General features: G+C 41.8%; 1 protein-coding gene across 1 annotated transcript in view; it reads right to left on the bottom strand.

The window, feature by feature from the left end:
• Window positions 1-3,488: 3,488 nt before the first annotated feature.
• The window catches only part of LOC137351355 (proprotein convertase subtilisin/kexin type 4-like), a 62,204-nt gene continuing 41,059 nt past the window's right edge, over window positions 3,489-24,633 (bottom strand). The window contains exons 11-15 of the mRNA XM_068015800.1: window positions 24,058-24,175; window positions 20,746-20,925; window positions 12,398-12,522; window positions 8,969-9,088; window positions 3,489-4,036 (exon numbers count right to left, since the gene is read on the bottom strand). Coding sequence (XP_067871901.1) covers window positions 3,489-4,036; window positions 8,969-9,088; window positions 12,398-12,522; window positions 20,746-20,925; window positions 24,058-24,175 — 1,091 coding nt within the window. The remainder of the gene's footprint in view (window positions 4,037-8,968; window positions 9,089-12,397; window positions 12,523-20,745; window positions 20,926-24,057; window positions 24,176-24,633) is intronic.

The raw sequence follows: 24,633 nt of genomic DNA, 5'->3' as shown, positions 1-24,633 counted from the left end.
TAGGGCACAACCAATAATGGGATGGGTCAAACTGAAAAGATGCCAAAATGAGCATCAAATGCTACCAAAACAAAAGATACCTTACCAATTAAATCAAGATTTTATTCTTGACGTTTCCAAGACACACTATACTCTGCACTTTCTACAGTTCATGGAAGGCATCAAGCATATTACTGGACACTGTATACTGCCTCTCCAGGGCCACCCAGATAGATAAGAACACAGAAGAGCAGCAAGCAGCCAGAGTGACCACCCCCCACCCCCAACCTCATGGGCCCCACCTGTCCTGGACTACAAATTGTTGTTTTAGCCACATCCAGCAGCTGGCCCACAAGATGATCCATCAACTTGCTCACCCCCACTGCACCAGGTTGCCAAAGATTAGCAGAGTAGGGTTAAAATGTAGCCAAATGTTGGGGCTGCAACTTCATTCGAGATATGAGCCACAGTCTTGTGTAATTTTTGCGAACTAAACATGGCCTGGGAGATCATGAAGACACTTAAAGAGCTGTTGCACACAACTACTCCATGCAACACCCCAGATGGCCACCAGGTCCTTCTCCAAACAGGAGAAGAAAGCGAGGAAGTGCAGTGTGCAGGAGCAGCCTTACGGGAAACCACTCCACAGTATGGAATAACATGCAGGGAAGTTCTGAGATGGTTCAACTTATGATGTACAGGTTCCTAAGGGAGGGTTTCATGCCAATGAGAAATTCCACCCAAACAGGGGTAAAATCCAGCAGGATCCCTCCACCCTCCTCAATACATCCAGTGGAGTCAGGGCCAAGCACAAACTTTAACTCCTGGATGGCTTTGGCTGCAGGCCAGAATATCTGACATGACCTATAGTATGGGAGCCATGGCACATCAACATAGTCTTTTTATAAAATTTGTTTAGAGGAGGTGAGCGATGACAGCATTTTGCATTAATTGCCCATCCCTAGTCTATGGCAACTAGTACCACTCCATAGCAGGAAGCACCATTCCATCCATTTGAACCACATTACAACATTGGTTTTCCATCAATACCCCCACCAATAGTATTATGCAATGCTGGGAATACAATTTTTGTTTTTACTGTCAGTACCCAATGCAAGAATCAAACACCTACTTATATGGTGCACAGTTCAGATGCAAAGTAATCAATATTTTACTCTGCACCAATTTCCCTAAAAACTCGTCAATTTGCATGCCACATTGTTCTTCCTCCCACTGCATCTGCAAGGCCTTTGGAGATTCAAGATTGGCAGCCACATGCAACTTTGTGCTGTAAACTTGTTCCTATTGGAAAATAATTGTTTATAATCAGAGGGAGAAAACTTACAGCCCAGCAGTGTAGGGTGAAATCAAACCTAGCTCCCAGAGATGAAAGGACAATATTTCACACTGCATCATTCAACCCTAAAGTAGTTCTAGCAAGTGTTTTATCATTTTTTTTTTACACCTTTAGAGCCTATGATGGGTTTTCATTGGGAATAGGAACCATGTTGTAAATGAGAAGTGAGGTTTTATATTTTTCACATAACGTGATTTTAGTGTCATAGAGTCACTGAAACAGGCCCTTCTGCCCACCGAGTCTGTGCCGACCAACAACCACCCATTTATACTATTCCCAAATGAATCTCATATTCCCTACCACATCCCCACCATTCTCCTACCACCTACCTACACTAGGGGCAATTTACAATTGCCAATTTACCGATCAACCTGCAAGTCTTTGGCTGTGGGAGGAAACCGGAGCTCCCGGCGGAAACCCACGCAGTCACAGTGAGAACTTGCAAACTCCGCACAGGCAGTACCCAGAACAGAACCCAGGCCGCTGGAGCCGTGAGGCTGCGGTGCTAACCACTGTGCCGCCCCTTTTCTGAAGTACGCAGCTGTCCATTAAATCATGAAGTGTAATAGGAGTGCGATGATTATTAGATTTATATAATGGGCTACGGCCAACTCATTTTATAATAAAATATTCAAATCATATAAAATCCAATATTTACAGGTGGCATATTTTCCATTGCATCAACATTATACTCTGCTAAATAACTTCAGTTAGCGGGAACAATCTGCAGTAAGCTACAACTTGTTTAAATTGGTTTCCTGCCAGTACCTTTGATGCATTATTTAGATGGACACAAAAGGAAAGAAAACTCTGCCAGACTGCTACTCATTTGTCAGTGGTGGTCTTCTCCTTGCTACCAACTGTGATATTGGACATGAGATAGCTCCTATAAAAAAAACAGTGGGGTTGGATGGGGAGTGGGAAGGGGAAGGGAAGGAAAAAGGAGAGAGAGAAAGGGAGGGAGAAAAATCTGCACAGTTAAGATTATAAAATTAGCAAACCTCAAATGAGTTGGGAGATTTGAAATTCCACCTTTTCTCCCCCCACCCCAAAATCAAAACCATTTAACACTATGCTAATTAATTATGCATAAAGACAAAATTAAGTAAATTTGTTAGATATATTTTCAGATATAGGTAGTTAAATTCACAAATAAGGAGATTTAGAATTCCTGTGCTGGAAGGAAAATGGGCAGGAATTTCACTATGGGCTTTGGGACCTCGGGTCAGGGTCAAATGAAGGTCAGAGGCCCACACTGTGTGGGAAACAATCACGCAGCAATGATTTTCCCCAAATTGACTAATTAGTGGGTAGAGGGTGGGCTATTGAAGCTGGAAGGCCAAAAGCAGTCCCTCCAGCAAGGCTTTCCAGGTGAGTGAATGAGAGGGGCCCTCAAGATGGAGGCATCTTCTCTCCAACTTTTTAAACTTTATTAAAAAAACAGAATCAGCAGCCAGGCCACCATTGTGGAGAGGGAACCCCTCCACAAAATAGCCTGCAGTTGCAGTCAGGCAGGTGAGGAGGACCTCAAAGCCTGCCTAGAGCGCTTGCCATCCCAATCTGCCACTCGGGGGAGGGTGGGGGCGGGGCCTCCTTCAGGCAGCTGGGCTGTTCCAATGCCTCTGGTGGCCAACTGGAAAATTCCAGTCAACCTTTAACTAGTTCAATTGGCTACCCTCCGCTTGTGGGCAGGTAGCCCCATCGCAACCAGTCCCTGCAATCCCACCTCTGAGAAAATGGCCCAGGGGCAGGATGGTGCCTAGAAACTGGCACACTGGCATGAATATTCACACCCACCTGCCTCTGTGCTCACCCCCTCGGGGACTAAACATCCTCTCCAAAGCCTCAAACATTTACTTATAGATTTTACTATATTCCTTTGTACAAGTTTGAATCATCTACATCAAAACCTACCCCCTTTAATTACTGTGGAATTGCATTTAGATAAAGAAGGTCAGTGTGCAAACAGGTTGCCTTTTCAAAAAAAATATTCGTTCATTTGTAGAAACCCCTAAAAATGGCACTTTGGCTAAAATTAGTATTTCTGGGGCTATACTGGAAATTTCACTTAACCAGATTAAAGGCAAAAGATTAATCAGTAGTTTTATTCTATGAAATAATGACAAGATCTGCATTTTAATTAGATTTTTTTTTAATGATCCTGTTGTTGGTCCAACCGTGTAATAAAGTAAGTGGATTCTGTCTCACTGCTTCCAGTTCCCTCATCTGTAGTGTCACGTTGTACTTGTAGTTGTGTTGTTTCTGAGGCTCCAGTTGGGGTTGTGGTTACCATTACAGTCTGCCTAATACTTAAATGGTATATCAACCATGACAATGATGTTATACCACATATCAGGGCAACAGGTGCACCAATGAGGATTGCAATCACCACAGCGATTTTGTAAAGCCCATGCTTTTGGTCATTTCTTTCACTCATATTAGAACGTCTTGGGTAAATAGGAGGTGAACAAGACTGTCGATTTTCATCATAATTAGAAAATGGAGGGCACGTCAGACAGTTATTTACAGAATAGCCGTTGCAGGAGTAGCAAGATGAATGACAAGGAGCACAGGCATCAACTGTGAAACTTCCGCGAACACCATTCACTGTTTTATTTAAAGTCCTTGAAACATTGTAATAGTGTGGAGGACAAGTGGCGAGGCAAAGGTGTCCAAAGATAACAAAGGTACCTTGGCATTCTGTAGAGGGAACAAAAAATTTACGAGGAATTTTACCAAAAAAGTTCTGTACTTAAATATACTCCTAACCCTAACAGGTAAGACTTCAAATCAATCTATTTTCAATAACGATAGAGGATATTTCCTGGTTTACTGAAAGATAAACTACATCACTGAATAGTTATGAATGGTATAAGTATTTCTAATTCTTATCTGTTTGTGCACATTTCTACCACTGTTTACAGTCAAATGTATTCCAATTGTTCCATTGATTCACTTTTCTTAATCCTTTATGAAAAGATGTTCTACCCCCTCAATCCTGCCACAAATTCCCTCTTCTTACCCTTGCGCTCCTAAAGATACAACTCATGCTAGGGATATACATTTTGAGTAGAAGCTTCTTTCCGTTACTTAATCCAACTGGCATTTCTTCATGTGAATGTCTGCACACTGTTCAAATATGAAGATCATTCCCTGTTTGAACCTGACCATATCTTCACAATATCCACACATATGCATTTCAAACAAGAGTTTGTGGATAAAAAGCATTAGCAGGAATCGTGACAATTTCCTCTTCAGCCTTAGGACAGTCACATGACATTTTAAGCTGCTTGGTTATGGGGAGAATTTGGGCGTCATTCATATTAAAGCTATCACATTAAAGTTAGCAAGCAAGGGATTATATCCACAGACCAGCCATGTGCTGGAGGATATGGATTAGATCCAAAATGAAGCAACTGGTGCTTCTCTCATAACTACTTTCGTTGTCTCAAGTGTTAGACATTTCTGTAAACCTGCATACCCTTGGATGAGTTGCTTTGGTGGAGTCTAGCCAGTTGGTGATTGTCACAGGGAACTCTCACCCAGGCGAGAAACATAGAAACCAACATAGGAAGTGGAAATAGGGTCAAGGTCAAGCTCTTGTCTTCCTGTCTAGAGTAGTCATAAATGGCCTGTAACTGCATGGGAAATCTGGTAAATAAATAAGAACACCTTTCTCTAGGTCTGGTTTATGTTCACAGCCAAAGAGCTTCAGAAAACTCTTTGGTGAGAAGAATGCAATTAACTCACTAATGGGGCAGTGCGGCTTTAAAAAAATTTTTTTTATACATGTCAAGGAATTAGAGGTTGAGATTTACTCTCAATGTTACTCTTTGTTTACTTGCAAATCAGCGCATTACCTCACTAAAGTGAGAAATAATCTGCCTTTCAAAGAAAAATATGTGGTGGCATGCAAGATTCCAGTACACAGTTCATAAAACAAGTGGATTTATTGTTACAGACACTGGGCCCACACTATTGTATGGCTAGATATTAGGCATTGAAGGTAAACTCCTGATCATAAAGGGGCTGAATCCAGTTAAAGGAAAAGCACGTGACCATAAACCACAATGTCTAATGCAGACCTGAAATTTGTACCAGACACCAGTACTAATGGTAGTAACCCCAAGATCAGCTAACAGTACAAGCCAGTTATCAAACGTAGGGCCTTTCTCCTGCAATACATCAGGCCACTAAAAAAAAGTATAGTGATTGGCACTGAGCCAGTGGTGGACAGCAAATACTACTCTTATCAATTCATAGTCAACTAATGGGCAAAAGAAAAGACAGGATTACTTAAGAATCAAGAGATCTATAAATTTGGGAATTAGCTTGTTGTACTATTTTTGGTTGCTGTGGCAAAGGAAAAAATATCAGGGACTTGATGCTCCGTTATAAATATGTGGTTATCAGAAAGGAATTTAGCTCAATCTTGACCAATATTTTAAGAATCAGTAACCATGAACCAGTAAAATCAAAGTGTTAGAATGGGAGATAACCAGAGACAGCCATAAAATCACATTTAAAAAAAAAAAGAACCTGGTGCCTGCAACAACATTGCTGTAAATAATTAGCACATTTAACTGAAAGTCATCACCTTCTAATAAAACTAGTAATGTTTTACTAAAGGTACAAAGAAGGATTTTTTCTACAAACCCTTTAATTGAAACCACTGCTTAAAATCGATGGTGTGCATTCAGCAATGTTTAATTACTCGTGCTGTCCATTTTGTGCTATTTAATTATAATTCTCAATTGCTGCAACCATGAAGGAAGTTGTGCAGCATGGAAACGATTATCCACATTGAAAAAATAAGAAAAAGCAGCTCTGACCATTGCATACAATAATTGGTCATCCAGTTATTAATTATTACTTAATGGCCATAGCAATAGGCTTACAAAAATGTAATGATTAATTAGCCTGGTAGGTAAATACACATTTCCTGTACAAATGTAGAAAATGAGCACAAAAAAAAATCCAGCTCCCTTATCTTCATGGTTACACTTGCAAACTCACATTATGCCTAAATAATTGCTGGCAATTGTTTTCTTAACTGTTTCGCTATGCATTGGGCAATTCCAACATATTGCAAATGTGCATTCATCACAGCCTTCCTACAGATTTTATTTATGTTAGTAATATTTTGAGGTTGAATTACAGTTTTTCAACCATGTGCATTTTTTGGGGAGGGTAGAGAAGAGAAAAGGCAAAAACCCGACTAGTTATTGCTGTCTATATGGTTTCCTCCTGTAGTTAAAATACTTGTTATCATCTCTCATCCTTTGCCAAGTGCAATGATTATTAACTCACAAGTGGCCTGAGTTGTTTCAGAAGTGCAATGAAAGGCGGAATTCTTCTAGCTATGCATTTTTCTTTCTAGAAAAAAAAATTAAAAAAACCTTTGTGCCTGTTTTGAAAACCCATGTAGTGATATCACAGTGGGTTCATGTTTTCACTCAGGTGAAAAGATTTCAATGTCCCCACTTCACAAATACAAGGCTGAGTTCATACAAAGGGATGCACTAGTCTGTATGACAAAATAATTCTCATATGTGATTTACCTCTTACTTGCTGGTCACAATATACTCTTGGTTAAAGTCATGTACTGTTAGCTGATACTACAAGCTGCAGAAAACTATGTCTAGCTAACATGCACCCCTCAGGACAAAGCCTGGATAGATGTAGATAAATTGCTTTATCATTGGATAGAGACCCATCTCACCAGTTAATTTTAAAATATATTTGAATGATAAGAGTCAGGTCATTTTATTCAATTCAATGACATTATAAAAAGATCCCCAGAATGTCAAACAATAGAGATGTAGCTATCAAATCAAGCCTGAGTCAATTTTGAGGAGAACAGGGGCGGGATGCTTTATGTGCCTTTTGTCAGTAGCTAAGAGTTGTAGGTGTTGGTTTGGCTGTCTGTACTCAGTTCTTAGTCAGTCTGAAACAAGCAGCAGGTCTAATCAAGAGTGCTCCATGGCAGCATATTGTTACACAAGTAACGTTCAAGAAGCAATTTTATCTTGATAGCATATGGGAAGCATCTTTATCATTTGGACCTTAGGAATAGTAAAATTTAATTATTGTAAATATATAGTTTGCACTGGCATCATTTTTAATAGTTAAATTTTCAATAAATTGGTCTATTGAATTATAACCCAACTCCGTATTATTCTTCAGCTTCTGAAGTCATGGACATCATGTGGCAGAGCATGATGATATGATATATTCCGGTTAGCCAGAACACAGGAAACAAGGGTTCTCAGTTTGGCCCTAGGTCTTGGTACATTTATCTAGACATCTGATAGGCAAGGGTATAATGAACCAAAGGAAAATAACTAGGGGCAAAACCCAACATGTTTGGGCTAGATTTTATGTCGGGCGAACGAGAGCTGGCCACAAAACGTAAACGTCGGGAACAGTGGCCACTGCTGGGATTTCAGCCCAGTTGAGGACATGGAGCTAGGAGTCCAGGTAAGTTGGGGTTTGCCTTGACGGGTTAATCGGTTGGGCCCTGGCGAGGCAAGGTTGGAAGGTTGGTAGTTTAGGGGAGGGAAGAAAAAAGGGGGGGGGGGGGGGGAGGGGTGGGAAGTCACGGGTCCAGGGAGTGGTTGGAGAAGTGGGGGCAGTCCTCAATCGGGCACCATGTGCCGGTTTGTCCGGGCCCCCCTGGTGCGCTGAGAACTCGCCAGGTTTCGCTGGGTGGCCTTTCACACCTTCCAGACGCTTGCCACGGGTGAAATCCCCATGGAGGCATACTTGCCCTGGGGCAGGCAGCCAATTTCTCGCGCCCCCACCCCACGTAAAATGGGGCGGAGGAGAGCGCGGGTCGGGAAGGCCTCCCAGAGCCTCCTGCTCAATTTTACACCATCCCCACCCCACCATACAGCTCGCTGGGATGCTTTAAAATTCCGGCCATTGTATTTAAGAATCAAATAAACTTTAAAATCATTTCAATTTGTAGACCAGAGGAAATGGTCAACATCAGGACCACAAACAAACACAGGCCAACCAAAACTAATACTAATTATTAGTACTACAGGGTTCAGATAACATTAATTTACCCTTAAAAGCTCATTGTGTTTTTATAGCATATTTGTCAATTCAGGCAAAGTGTTGGAAATACTCAGCAGGTCTAGCAGCATCTGTGAAGAGAGAAACAGTTAACTTTTCTGGTCTGATCTTTCATCAGAACTCTCCCCACAGATGCTACCATATCTGATGAGCATTTCCAGCATTTTCTGTTTTTATTTCAGATAGCCAGCATCCATGCTATTGTCTGAAATACTATTACTTATGAAGTACAATTCTGAATACACAAGGAAACATAAATTCATTGCCTTGCTTTAAACACACTGTTGTTTTCAGTTACTGCAGTCAGAATTGAGTTAGCATCTTGGAAAGCATTTCTGAGCAAATGTTAGTCTACATGCAATTAAAAATGGTCCTAACAATGTGAAACCAGTGAGACACCTGTACAATGCTACCCAAAAGGAATACCCCCAATATATATTTTGTAATAAGCGACAAAAATAAGGCAACATTGCAATAATTTGTGGTGGATTGATCATCAACTGTTGCATGTAGTCAAAGCATTACAAGGTTAATTTTGAGAAATATGTCTACCTTCACAGAGTCCATCTTCATTCCAGTTCCTACAGCCACTTATCACTGCATCCTTTATGCGCCTTTCCATCATGTTTTCATCAGTACCGTACAAGTGCAACTTAAAATAAGATAGAACTCCTATAAAAGATAAATTTCAAATAACGTGCTGAGTTTACTTTGCCATTATACCCTACAGCAGTAGAGGCTGGCAGTAAAGAACCTCTAAAATATCCATTCATGTATATTTGGTTGGAACACACTGAAAATATTGTATTACAATTATCTTAATCTGGGCAACAATTCCAACACAAAAGGATATATTAGTGATTTTATCTGCCATCTTGGAAACCCCAATAGTAAAGATCAAAATTGCCTGTTCATGTGTATATAAAAGGTCCAATGGCTCTACTCAAAAAAAGAGAGCAGTCGATGTTCTGGCCAACATTTATTGCTCTACCAACACCACCAAAAACAATGATTAACTGGTCATTTCTCTCATTGTAGGTAAAAATGCAAGATCCCACAATCAAATACGATTATGACTTCAAAGCACTTTGAGATAGCCTAAGAACATGAAAAATACAAATCCTGTTTTTTGGTGTTGAGCAATGCAGGGGAAGAATTTAACTTCCCTCACCCACTGGGAGCAACAGTGGTGGTATATTGTAGGGAACCCATGTTGGGGTTTCTCCTGCACGCTGTGACAGCACATATGACATCACTGACAGGTTCCCCACCCACAGGCCAGCCAGTTTGACATTCTTGGTTTCCTGTTAAGCAGCTAACAGTTCAGATGAGCCATAGGACCAAGTAGGTCTGATCCAGTGGGTGTTGGGGGAAGGGGTGGGTTGGCTGGCCAGGATTATAATACTTAAAAGTGCCATCTCACCTCCTGGCAGCAGGTTGGTCTCCCACCCCAACTCCATCAAAATTGGACATGAGCAAGTTGGAGGCAGGATTCAGACTTAACGCTTTAATCCCTCACCTGATCCAACCCCTCCTCTATTTTGAAAATGTACGTTTTCTATGCTTAAAGATCTGGGTTCCCTTTATCCTTGACCCCACCGTTTTTGCAAACTACCATCCCGTCTCCAACCACCTTTTCCTGTCCAAAATACTTGAACGTGTTATCACTGCCCAAATCTGTTCCCATGTTTCCTGGGACTCCATGTTTGAAAACCTGCAATCAGTTTTCCACCCATCACAGTGCCGAAACAGCTCCTAGTCACAAATGGCACCCTATGTGACCTTGACAAAAGGTAAACATTCCCTCCTTGTCCTTCTCAACCGGTCTTCAGCCTTTGACAGTTAACCACACCATCCTCCTCTAATGCCTCTCCATGGTCATCCAGCTGGGTGGGACTGCTCTCATCTGGTTCCATTCTTATCTATCTAATCATAGCCTGAGAATCACCTCCAATGGCTTCTCTTCCTGCTCCCACAGTTATCTCTGCTGTCACCCAAGGATCTAACATTGGCCCCCTACTTCTCATGTACATGCTGCCTTTTGGCGACATCAACTGAAAGCACAACATTAGTTTTCATATTATTCTGATGACACTCAGCTCTACCTCACCACCACTACTCACGATTCCTCCACTGTTGCTAAATTATCAGACTGCTTATTTGATCCAGTACTGAATGAGCAGAAATTTCCTCCAATTAAATATTGGGAAGACTGAAGCCATCGTTTTTGGTCCCTGCTCCAAACTCCGTTCCCTAACTACCAACTCAATCACCCTCCCTGAAAACAAATGAGATTAAGCCAGTCTGTTCACAACTTTGGTGTCACATTTGACCTCGGGACGAGCCTCTGACCTCATTTGTCCCAACACTAACACTGCCAATTTCCACCTTTGCAACATTGCTCAACGTTGCCCCTGTCTCAGCTCATCTGCTATTGAAACTCTCCTTCATGCCTTTGTTACCCCTAGACTTGACTACTCCAACACACTTCTGCCTGGTCTCACCCATTCTACTCTCCATAAACTGGTCATCCAAAACTCTGCTGCTCGTGTTTTAACTCGCACCAAGTCCCATTCCCCTATCAACCCTGTGCACACTGACCTACATTGGATCCTGGTCAAGCAATGTCTAGATTTGAAAATTCTCATCCTTGTTTTCAAATCCCTCCATGGCCTTGTCCCTCCCCATCTCTGTAGCCTCCTCTAGCCCAACCCTCAGATCGCTGCACTCCTCTAATTCTGGCCTCTTGAGCATCCTCAGTTTTAATCACTCCACCACAGATGGCCACGCTTTCAGTTGCCTAGGCCCCAAGCTCTGGAATACCCTTCCTACACCTCTCTGACTCACTTTCCTCCTCCTTAAAACCTACCTCTTTGACCAAGCTTTTGGTTATCTGACTGAATATCTCCTTTTGTGGCTCGGTGTCATATTTTTTATAATGCTCCTGTAAAGCATCTTGGAATGTTTTATTATGTTAAAGGTGCCATATAAATACAAGTTGTTATTGAGTTTCAAATATGTGACTGATGAGAATTTAAGGTCAAGAATGACTGGGTGCCATCAGTAAAACAGTGAAAAAAAACACATGCTTCCAGCTGCTTTGCAATGTACAATAAAAGTAGTTGTTACAACCAAGTGAGAAAAGTGTCGAGGGGCCTTTTATTGTCTTCACCTGGTCTTATTGTAACAGGGTTTTGTGTTAAACACACTGTTTTGAGCTCCCCCTTGGCAAATCCTTGTTCACCACTTTCCAATTATAAGGCAAAGAAATGAGCATAAACAGACTTTCTTCAGTTTAAAGAAAAGTGAAATTTATTAAAACAAACTCAAGCACTAATACAGTTAACGCCTATGGATACACACCCCGCCCCACGCTAGTATGCATACGCGATATGCACATGCAAACAGAGACAGAAAAGAGAAGAGAAAATGAGAGAGGTTCTTGTTACTGTGCTTCAAGCTCACTCTAGCCCTTTTACAAGTAGTCTTGTTTTTTCGTTGGGGCCCAGTATTCTTCTTAAATCTTGTTCACTGTAGGAAACTTTTCTCTCTTGGGGTTCATGTGTCTTCAATGGGTCTTCAGTTCCATGAGAAAGAGATGGGAGCAGACAGGAGGGAGGTGTTCTCAATCCAGGAGCAAAGAGCTTTCTCAGTTTTAACTGTGGCAAGTTCCAATTCAAAAAACTCCAACCGTCAGTTAGTCACGTGACTAAACTGGTCTGACCAGGTCTTGTGTGTACTGGGGAAGCAGGGACTGGGTCCTTTATTCCAACACTGTCGGCTAGTATGCAAAAAAGGTCTTTCCGGCGAGAGGCCTGGCAATTCCTTGTGATAGGCCCTCTTTTCTTCCCAGCAGCAATTTTAAGTTTTAATGTTCATGTGGCGAAATAATATGTGCCTTATTCTTGGCAGGTGGGGCCTGCATGACATAGCATATGAAGCATTGAAACAAATTGCAGTACTCTAGGGCTAAAAACATACCAGTGTTTCTGGAACTTCCTTTATTCTCGATCACAAGAGTCCAAACTCCTTTTGGGTCTTCATCCCAGCAATGTGTGGTCATGAAGGTCCAGTCTCTATATCCATGGGATGATGTGTCATACGGTCTAAATAAAAAACACAAAACAAAGACAGCTAATGTTCACATTAGATTGAGTAAACTATTTCCACAAATTAAAGCCTCACATCTGACAAATAGCTCAGAAGCCATTTCAAATCACATTATTTCTACCTCATTTTGAACAGATACAGGATAAGGACTGCATGAATCCGAAGTTACACAAACAGAATAATTTTTTGTGATTAATTATTTCTCAAACTATTCGTTCTTTATAAAAAGAGAATTTGCTTTTCCAGTATGTTATTTCTAGATCTAAAAACTTTTCATTGTTAAACGTCCTTCCATTTAGGAAGTGAGTACCACTGGATCATGGTTACTATATTAAAACCAAACAAGAGTCTTACATTTTGTTAACAGCAGGATATGCGCAAATTAAAATTTGTAAAATCGGTAGTGTACAAAAAAAGAACAATGCAGTTCTATTCACTCATCACTTAATCAATACCATAGAGACACTACAATACAGAAGGTGGCCATTTGGCCCATCAAGTCTACGCCAGCTCTCCGTAGAGCAATCTAATCAGTCCCATTCCCCCACTCTATCCCTGTAAGTTTATTTCCCTCAAGTGCCCAAATTTCCTTTTGAAGACATTCAGCAGCTATGCTTCCACCACAATAAATGCTGGCCTGGCCAGCGACACCCACATCCCATGAATGAACAAAAAAATTTAAAAATTCTGGTAAATCTCCTCTGCACCCTGTTGAAGACCCTCACATCTGCCCTAAAGTGTGGTGACCAGGACTGGACACAATACTCTAGTTGTGGCCTAACCAGAGGTTTAGCACAATTTCCTTGCTTTTGTACTCTATGCCTCCATTTATGAATCTCAAGGTCCCATATGCTTTGCTAACCACACTTTCAATATGTCCTGCCACCTTCAAAAATCTAGGCACATGAATCTCCAGGTCCCTCTGACCCAGCACACTCAACTGCCATTTAGTCTATATTGCCTTTCCCCATCCCTTCTGTGAAAATGCATTACCTCTCTGCTCTGTATTAAAGTTCCATCCACCACTTGTCTGCCATTCTGCCAGCCTATGTCCTGTTGCAGTTGATTGGTATCATCCTCACTGTCTGCCACACCTGCAAGTTTGGTGTCAATAGGGTGGCACAGTGGTTAGCACCGCAGCCTCACAGCTCCAGGAACCCGGGTTCAATTCTGGGTACTGCCTGTGCGGAGTTTGCAAGTTCTCCCTGTGACCACGTGGGTTTTCGCCGGGTGCGCCGGTTTCCTCCCACAGCCAAAGACTTGCAGGTGATAGGTAAATCGGCCATTGTAAATTGCCCCTAGTGTAGGTAGGTGGTAGCGAATATGGGATTACTGTAGGGTTAGTATAAATGGGTGGTTGTTGGTCGGCACAGACTCGGTGGGCCAAAGGGCCTGTTTCAGTGCTGTATCTCTAAATAAAAGAAAAATTAAAAAAAAACACCTGCAAGTTTGGTGTCATTGGCAAATTTTGATATTTTACTCTGCATTCCAATATCCAAGTCATATCCAAGCAGTGGTCCTAGCACTGAACCTTGGTACAGCCACTTGATCTAAATTAGCACTTTGAAGACTTCTCCAAAACAATATAACAAAGGCCCCCAGTGGGAGCAGGCTGGAAGCAAGGGGGGGTGGGCGCATAAAATTGTGGGGAAGCTGGGGCGTGGGGGGTTGCTGTTTCAGTCAACTTCACGCCTAGGCTGCAATTTTACGAGCGGCAGGGGAGGTGACAAATGGCCAGCCCTGCCCCAGGCCAACTGAGGCCCTTAAGTGGCCAATTAATTTCCAATAAGGGCCGCCTCCCACTGCTGCTGGTATATTACCAGCAGCAAACAGGCACTTCGTCAGCTACGTGGACCGCCCAGTAATATCTGGCAGCCTCCTTGCGGGCCCAAGGTGGGGGTCCCTCCTGATCTGGCACCGTGTCCTACAGAGAGACCCCCAGCAGTTCCTGCCACCCCTACTGGTACACTGCCCCACCCCCCCCCTCCCCTTACCAGGGCCCAGCCAATTGTCCCCAGCGAGGCCAGAAACCTCACTTACCATTTTTTAGCACCAGTGTAAATGAACCTCCAGAAGGTGGGTGCAGTCCCAGTGGCCACCGCTCCAGTTGGTACTGCTGGAACTGAGAAGCTGCCAGCCCTCTGATTGGCCAGCAGCTCCTGGAGACAAGACTACCTGCCTCAGAGAAGCAGAGGCCCCACTTGAGGCCAATTAAAGGCCTGGGCCACATAAAATCTCTGCATGGCTTCCAGGCCAGGTGGAGGCAGGCTCACCCCGACTTTTAAGCCGGTGGGCAGGGCCTTCGCTTGGACATAAAATTCCAGCCGAAGATTCTCACCCTGGCAAACAATACTGTAGCATCACCATTAGCAGCAATGGCACTAGGGAAAACAAATGGAAGTTATGACGTGACTGTCCTATAAAAAAAAAAGGAATAGTAAAGCGTGCTCCTTTAGTTATAGATCTCTTGGCATTTCTTCGTGGACAAAGATTTTAGGAAGGTGTACTCATCAGTTGCAGGCGTGCTGGTCACTAGTCAGGCCTATCCGTGACCAGCAGATTCTTCCACAGTGGGTACAAGTGAAGATGTAGTCGCTGCTAGGGGCAATTGGATCTATCCTTCTCCTTTTCTCTTTCATGCTGGTTCTTTGCTCAGTCTCAAAGACGTCTGTAGCTCTCCTGATGTAGCATCTCCTATGGCCTATGATTTATGGCCTGCACTTCCCACTGACGATGGTCGATGTGGCGCACAGAGAAGGACTTCTTCAGGGAGACCTCGAAACATTTGCACGGGGCCCCTTTGTTCCTTTTACCAGTGGTCAGCTCTCCACAGAACATTATCTCGGGCAGGCGACTGTCGTCCATCCGGGCAACGTGACCTACCCAACGCAGTTGGTTTTACAGGAGGATGGCCTTGATGCTGGGGATGTTGGCTGTTTGCAGGACTTCAATGTTTGTGATGCAATCCTGCCAGCAGATCTGGAGAATGCTGTGGAGGCAGCGCTGATGGAAGTGCTCTAGAAGGCGTACATGATGGTGGTATAGGACCCATGACTCGGCGCCATACCGAAGGGTGGTGAGGACTACAGCTTTGTACACTTGGAGTTTGGTCTGTGCTCCAAGGCTGTGGTTGCTCCACACTAGTTTGTACCGTCTGCCGAATGTACTGTTTGCTTTTGAGTGTCTATTGTCCACTTCCTTGTCTTTGGTGGCATTTAACGAGATGATGCTCTCCAAATAGGTAAATTGCTTGATGGCATCCAGCTCGGTTCCCTCGATGACAACGTTTGGTGGTCTATATTTTTCTTGGGGTGCAGGCTGATGCAGAACTTCAGTTTTCTTTAACTGATTTTTAGTTTGAAGAATTGTGCCGCCTCAGAAAAGTGTATCGTTATACGTTGCAGGGCTGACTGACTGTGGGCCAGGAGAGCACAATAGATGCAGTACAAGCAGAACCTCTCATTAGTAATGAGGAAAATGGCAGGAATGCGAAACACACATCTTACTTGCACTGCAAGGATAAACAAATTATACAAGAATGCTTCGAACTGACTGATGGCAAGATATCCTACTTGCACCATTGGTATCAAATGCCACATAATATTTAAAAGCAATACTTCATTACTCCTGTGTTTAATGCTTAAAACTTCAATTCAGAGCTAAGCAGAACAGTGGGTATGTTGGAAAGAATCCCTTCCATTATTGAATCTATGATACAACAAAGCTTTAAAGTTTTGTTTCTAACTCAACTCCAACGTCCAGCTCCAAACAGATGCTCTATAATCTTGAATGCACCTTCAGTCACGCTTTGAACCTGTGCTGCCCCAATCCAAAACATTGAACAAAATCTGAAGCACGAAAATTTAAAAACAACTCTGAACTTACTCATAGTAGCTGAAGAAACTTGAAACCATGTGAAAAAAAATAGTACAGTGAGCCTGAGGATTTAAAAATTATTAGAAACTAGCAAAGGCGATGAAAAAAAATTTGATAAGAACTTGTATTTTAAAAAGGTGTTTGAAGGTTTTCATGGTGAGTAGCAATATTGAGTAATACGATTTTTACAGTTTTACACCATGCAAATTTGCCCTGAACAAGAACAGTTGCTTCCCAGAAAAATGGAGCTCCTAGAGTGCGCTGCCCAAAATATTGGGGCCTGCCAGTTTTTCCAGGAACTCCTTTTCTCAGAGTACATTCACCTGGTCTAAAATTGTAAAATTTTCTTACTCAACTTGTATTTATATAGCGCCTTTTAACATAATAAAATGACCCAAGGCGCTTCAGAGGAGCATTATAAAACAAAGCATGACACAAAGTGACAAAAGGAGATATAGGTCAGATGACCAAAAGCACGGTTAAAGAGGTTTTAAGGAGAATCTTGAGGAAAGCGAGGTGGAGTGGTGTAGGGAGGATATTCCAGAGGTTTGGGCCTAGGCAACTGAAGGCACAGCCATCAATGGTGGAGCGATTAAAATGGATGCACATGAGGAACACAGGTATCTTAGGGTTGTGGGATTGGAGGAGATTACAAAGATAGGGAGGGGCAAGGCCATGAAGGGATTTGTAAACAAGGATGAGAATTTTAAAATCAAGACGGTGCCAGAGTGGGATCCAATGCAGATCAACAAGCACTGGGTTGATAGGGAAGCGGGACTTGGTGTGAGATAGTACACGGGCAGCTGAGTATTGGATGTTGATCTCAAGTTTGCGAAGAGTAGAATGTGGGAGACCAGGCAGGAGTGTGTTGGAATAGTCAAATCTAGAGATAACCAAGGCGTGAATGAGGGTTTCAATACTAGATGAACTGAGACAGGGGCGAAGTCAAGCGATGTTACGGAGGTGAAAATAGGTGATCTTCGTGATGGCACGAATGAGATCAGAAGCTCATCTCTGGGTCAAATGTGACACCAAGGCTGTGAACAGATTGGCTTAATCTCAGACGGTTGTCAGGAAGAGGGATGGAGGCAGTAGCGAGGGAACAGAGTTTGGAGAGGGAACCAAAAACAATGGCTTCAGTCTTCCCAATATTTAACCGGAGGAAATTTCTGCTCATCCAATATTGGATGTCAGATGAGCAGTCAATAATTTAGCAGTGGAGGAGTTGAGAGAAGTGGTGGTGAGGGAGAGCTGAGTGTCAACAATAAATGTGTGAAAACTAATGCCATGTTTTTGGATAATGTTGCTGAGGGGCAGCATGTAGATGAGAAATAGGAGGGGGCCAAAGATAGATCCTGGGGGGACACCAAAGGTAAATGGTGTAGGAGCAGGAAGAGAAGCTATTGCAGGTGATTCACTGGCTATGATTAGATAGATAAGAATGGAACCAGGTGAGAGCAGTCCCACCCAGTTGGATGACAGTGGAGAGGCATTGGGAGGAGGGTGATATGTTCAAACATGTCAAAGGCTGCAGACAGGTAGAGAAGGATGAGGAGGGAAAGTTTACCTTCGTCATAGTCATATAGGAGGTAATTTGTGACTTTGATAAGAGCTGTTTCGGTACTGCGACAGGGGTGGAAACCTGATTGGAGAGATTCAAATATGGAGTTCTGGGAAAGATGGGAATGGATTTGGAAGGTGACAACATGTTCAGGGACACAAGAGGAAAAAGGGAGGTTGGAGACGGGATGGTAGTTTGCAAGGGTGGTGGGGTCAAGGGCTGATGATGGCAGATTTAAAAAGGAGAGAGGGGCAGCACCTGAAGAGAACACCATTTACAACATTGGCTAACATGGGAACCAGGAGGGGAAGTTGGATCAGCAGTTTAGTGGGAACAGGATCAAGGTGGGTCTCAAGGACAAGATGAACTTAGAGAGGGCATGAGGGGAGATTGGAGAGAAACTAAAGATGCATTCAGGCTAGGACAGGGGCAAGCATTATAGGAAGTTTGGCCAGGTGCGCTTGTGGAAGGGAAGGACATGGCAGAGGCAGCTAATCAGATGGTCTCGATCTTAGTGGCAATGTCCATGAGCTCCTCACACTTACTGTTGGAGGCAAGGGTGGAAAGGACAGGGGAGAGGACTTTAGAAAGACAGTTTGCAGTAGAGAAAAGAAGCTGGGGGCTATCTTTGCATTCCAAGATATCCTGGAAGAGAGTGAACAGTTTTAGCAGGACCCAATAGTCTTTTAAGTGGTCCAGCCAGATCTGATGCTGGATGGCTGAACCAGTTATCTGCCAGGGGGAATAAAAAGTAAACTAGCAAGGAATATAAAAAGATTGTAACAACTTCTACAAGTATGTAAAAAGGAAGAGTAACAAAAGAAAACATTGGTCCCTTAGAGGCGGAGACAAGAGAAATTATAATGGGGAATAAGGAAATGGCAGAGATGTTAAAACAAATTTTATATTGGTCTTCACAGAAGACGACATAAAAAGCATACCAAAAACTAGTGGGGAACCAAGTGGATAATGAGAGTGGAGAACAAAGTAAATATCAATAGAGGGAGAAGTACCAGAGAAACTAATGGGACTAAAAAAAAGTTGACATATCTCCTGGACCTGATGGCATATATCCTCGGTTTCTAAAAAAGAGGTGGCTGCAGGGATAGTGGATGCATTACTTGTGATCGTCCAAAATTCCCTAGATTCTGGTCCCAATGGATTAGAAAGTAGAAAATCAAATACCACTATTCAAGAAAGAAGGGAGAGAGAAAGCAGGGAATTGTAGACTAGTTAGTCTGACATCAGTTGTCTGGAAACTGCCAGAATCTATTAAGGAGGTGTTAACAAGGTACTTAGAAATTTTAATTTGGCAGAGTCAACATGGTTTTATGAAAGGGAAATTATGTTTGACAAATTTATTTGCTTTTTTTCTTAGAGGATGTCATTAGCAGAGTAGATAAAGGGGAACCAGTGGATGTCGTATATTTGGATTTCCAAAAGGCATTCGACAAGATCCCATGTAAAAGGTTATGACAGAAGGCAAAAGTCAAGAGGTTGGGGGCAATATATTAGCATGAATAGAAGATTGCTTTCAGAAAGCAGAGACTAGGGATAAACGGGGCATTTTCAAGTTGGCAGACTGTAAACAGTGGGGTGCTGCAAGGGTCAGTGCTGGGGCCTCAGCTATTTTCAATCTATACTGATGACATGGATGAAGGGATCAAGAGTAATGTATCCAAGTTTTCTGACAACACAAACTAGGTGGGACAATGAGCCATGAAGAGGACACAGATTGTAAAGGGATATAGATAGGTTGTGAATTGCCAATAAGGTGGCAGATGGAGTTTAATGTGGGAAAATAGTAAGGTCATTCACTTTGGTACTAATAGAAAAAAGAATTTTTATTTAAATGGTGAAAATCTTCTAAATGTCAGTGCTGAGAGAGATTTGGGCATCTTCATACATGAAACAAAGTTAGTATACAGGTATAGCAAGCAATTAGGAAGGCAAATGGCATGTTGACTTTTGCTGCAAGGGGGTTGGAGTACAAGAGCAAGAAAGCCTCATTACAATTGTACAGGGCTTTGGTAAGACCACACCTGGAGCACTGTGCAGTTTTGGTTTCTTACCCCAGGAAAGATATATTTGCCTTTGAGGCAGTGCAGCAGAGGTTCAATAGATTCATTCCTGGGAATGAGGCGGTTGTTTTATAGAGGAGGAGAGATTGAGTAGAGATGGCCTATACTTTCTGCAGTTTAGAAGAGCAAGTTATCTCATTGAAATTCATATGATTCTGAGGGGGCTTGACAGGGTAAATGCTGAGAGATCGTTTTCCCTGGCCAGAGAGCCTAGAACTAGAGGTTATTGAGCCCTTCGCCTGGGTCTGTAATTTAAGACAGATGAGAGAAATGTCTTCATTGAGGATTGTGAATCATGGGAATTCTCAACCTCAAAGGGCTATGGATGCTCAGTTGTTGAGTATATTCAAGGCGGAGAGAGTTTTGGACGCGAGGGAAAATTAAGGGATATGGAGATCAAGCAAGAAAGTGGAAATGAGGTCCAAGACCAGCTATAATCATACGGAATGGCAGAGCAGGCTTGAGGGACAATATGGCTTACTCCCATTTCTTATGTAATGGTCCTGTCATAGATACAATTCTATTATGATGTGTAACGGGTTAAAAAGGGAGATATTTCCATGAAAGCTCCAATGTTAACCAACAATAGTCCGTTCACCAGAGGAATTCAACTGACTAGAGGCTACTTGTAAGTCACTCTGGATCATTTTTCCTCCTTTAATTATAGAGTAGCAAACAAACAACTACATTGACTTTCATACCTTACATCAACCAACTTGGAACTAGTCCCACTAGGACTAATAAGAGAAATCCTCAGATCACCTCTTCGAGTGTAACTCAGTGACATTCTAACTTCCACATGCTCAAGAGACCGGATGTAACTTTTAGTTCCAGAACATGGATCAATAGGTTTCTTGATAACAAGCTTGTCAGAAATAACTCTGAAAGAACAATGTTGGAATTTTAAAGCACAGTATGTCCTAATAAATGCTTCATTAATTCAAGGAATACATACATTCAGTTTTGTCACACTGAACTAAGGAGAATATAATGGCTCAGAGTTTACATTCATTACTATGACTAAAGTAGTTAACCGTATTATAGATGGGAGAGCACATTGTTTTTGCTGGAGCTTACTGGTGCTCCAAACAAATATCATAACATGGACAGACACAAAAACTGATCTCTGCAAGAAACTAGACAGAGTCACTCTAGGCTACTTCAACTACCAAATTTTGACTGAGGCTTGGGACCAAACTCCTACTTTGACCTTCTCTTCAAGATGATGTGGGAAGAAAATAACTTGGATAAAGAGGAATAAAAGCAAAATACTGCGGATGCTGGAAATCTGAAATAAAAACAAGAAATGCTGGTAATACTCAGCAGGTCTGGCAGCATCTGTGGAGAGAGAAGCAGAGTTAGCGTTTCAGGTCAATGACCCTTCTTCAGAACTGGCAAATATTAGAAATGTAGAAGGTCATAAGCAAGTAAAGCAGGGGTGGGGCTCCTTTCAGGTGAAGCAGCGATTTACTTGTACTTCTTTCAATGTAGTATACTGTATTTGCTGCTCACAATATGGTCTCCTCTACATTGGGGAGACCAAACGCAGACTGGGTGACCGCTTTGCAGAACACCTCCGCTCAGTCAGCAAGCAAGACCCCGAGCTTCTGGTTGCTTGCCATTTCAACACTCCCCCTGCTCTCATACTCACATCTCTGTCCTGGGATTATTGCAGTGTTCCAGTGAACATCAACGCAAGCTCGAGGAACAGCATCTCATTTACCGATTAGGCACACTATAGCCTGCCGGACTGAACATGGAGTTCAATAATTTCAGAGCATGATGGGCCCCCCATTTTACTTTTATTTTTAGTTATTTTTTTCTTTTTCCTTTTTTTTTATATATTTGTGTTCATTTTATTTCATCTTAGTTTGTTCAGTTTGCTTACCCACTTTTTTTCATGTTTGTACTTGCAGCTGTTCAATTTTCAGTCCGTTAACACCCTATCAGTACTAATGCTTTGTCTTTCAACACACCATTAACATATTGTTTGCCTTTGCTCCATGACCTTCTGGTCAGCTATTCTGTGACCTTGTCCTTTCTACACCTTCTCCTTTGTTAACTCTTGCCCCACCCCCCACTTTACTTGCTTATAACCTTTTACATTTCTAATATTTGCCAGTTCTGAAGAAGGGTCACTGACCTGAAACGTTAACTCTGCTTCTCTCTCCACAGATGCTGACAGACCTGCTGAGTATTTCCAGCATTTCTTGGATAAAGAGGATCTTGCTATCGCTGCAAATCAATATAGCTATATTGAAAATGTACAATTGGATCAGGAGTACTTCTGGGTTGATGGCCTGTTAGAAGTTAGTGGTAGCCATTTGGACCCAATTCAGGAGGAATGCTGAAGTTCAGTTGGCTTTGAGATGCTGGAATTTTAAACAAAAAAATGCAAAATAAGAGAAAACAAGTTTTGCTTTTCCACAAAAGGCAAACAAAATACAATACTGGAGTAAAGGATCAAATGAAGATGACAAACAAATATGGCCAGAGGGCCTAGCTGCTTGGTAACCCTTTCTAACAAACTAATCCTGTACAGGAATAAGTTATATTTTCAACTTTTTGGGAAAAAGTTGAAGTAACAATTTCAGAAATTCAGTGCCACTGAAACAGGAGTCAACTTAATCTATGGGCATTAGAAGCTAGTTTAAGCTACTCCAGAATGCTGCTCAAGACCTGGGCTACTTCATGTTTCAGAGAACAATAAAATTTCTAATTGAGTTGTGTATACATTATATAAAATAACAGATGACTGAGAATGTGTTACATATAGCAATAAGGCTAGGTGAGAATGCTACAGGGCTGCAACAGAATTAAAAGGTTCAGAACAGAAAGATACTATAAGGTCAACCAGATTGCACTGCAGCATTGTAGCATTCTCTACCCAAAATCAATTATTCATATGATCTACTTTGCTATTTAAATTAATTTCTTCTGTTAAATATTACTCATTGGAGTTTGTGAGAATGCACCTTCAGTTGCTCCAACAGATCCAGAAGATCACATAACAAAAAGGATGTGGCAAAAATATTTTTCCAGTACGTTGCTAATAATTCAATCTATCCACAGGATTATAGATCAAAACCTCAGAGACTGTGTTAGAGCTTTAAACACACTCCCAGCCAGCTAAATTTTCATAAAATATACACAATCTTCAACATTTTGACATAAAGCAGATTAACTGGTCATTCATCCAGTGGTTATGTGAGACATGATGCAGAATGACTGTTGTGCACCTACATAATATTCACTGCAACTCAAATGCAATTCATTGCTTGAAATGCTTCAAAATGTTTCAAAGACTAAAGTGCTACATCAAGCAAGTTATTTTCCTTTTATTTAAGATGTCATTCAGCTTTGCTTATATACCTTTTACCAAGAATGCCCATTGAGTTTTGTTATTAGGCATTCAATCTTTTAATACCAATACTGAATTTTGGCTTCTGCATTCATTTTAAGAGAATGCCAGTGAAAAATATCCAGTTCTAACTTTATAAATATGAGAGAAATTATCCCCAAGTGCATAACAGGAGTTCACTACCTACAATTACCCAAAGAGTGGTGAGAATATGGAAGTTGCTACCATAAAGAATAATCAAATCAAATAGTATAGGTGAATTTAAGGGGAGGCTAGACTAGCATATGAGGTAGCAGGGATTTGAGGATTATGCTGATAATATTAGATGAGAAACGATGGGAGTTGGCTCAAGTGGAGCATAAAATTGGCATGGACTGGTGAGGCTGAAAGAGCACCCAAATGGGCTAATGTTTTATGTATCGCATGAGATGTTCTATATTGTGGGCTTTGATGCATGCCTACCAAGCTACTATTAAGTAACAATTATAGTTCGTGAAATACCACGTTGACCTTCATCAATGTTATTTAGCAAGTTGCTGGGCAGTGAATGGATCATTAATCACAATAAAATAAAGCCTTGTAAGACATTCAGAGCCATCTGTAATTGTATACACTATATAACAACAATTCCAATCTGCATTAACATGCTTACTGTGGGGATTTAATAATCTCTATGGAGCACTCCCTCTGTGGATGCACTGTCAACCATTTTGTTCCTAAATTGACCAGAAGTCCGGCATCTAGCAGTCCATACCCATAGTGATGGCTCACTGAAAACAATTAATCACAATTCACATCATCAGGCATTGTTTATTCAGGGTGTACCATTTCTGATTTCAGGAGGTTCGAAAGTGATCACTATCAGTACAAAAGCCAATCACATCGAGGCTGATTAAAAAAACTCTTAGATAATTAATAAATTATTGCATTAACAGTAATTTTTTCAATAGACCACACAGCCTGTGACAACTCAAGGCAAATTTAGGGTCATAACAGTAGGAAAAGCATCTGGTCACTTATTTTAGATCATTAAAGCAAGAGTCAAATCCAATCTTTGTATTATCTTGAAATACAGGGTCAATTGCAGTGTTTGACAATCTCATTCTTCTTATCCAGGTTAAAGATCGGATCTTGGGCATTCAGTCCAAATGAGTTCATGTCTGAAGGCTCAATTCTAAAGCTGACTTGCAGCCACAGGCATAGTACCGTGCAACAGGCAATGATAGGG

Source organism: Heterodontus francisci, chromosome 36 (genome assembly GCF_036365525.1).
Source record: "Heterodontus francisci isolate sHetFra1 chromosome 36, sHetFra1.hap1, whole genome shotgun sequence".
Lineage (NCBI taxonomy): Eukaryota > Metazoa > Chordata > Chondrichthyes > Heterodontiformes > Heterodontidae > Heterodontus > Heterodontus francisci.
The sequence above is the reverse complement of the archived record's forward strand: the minus strand, read 5'-3'. Positions and strand labels throughout refer to the sequence as shown.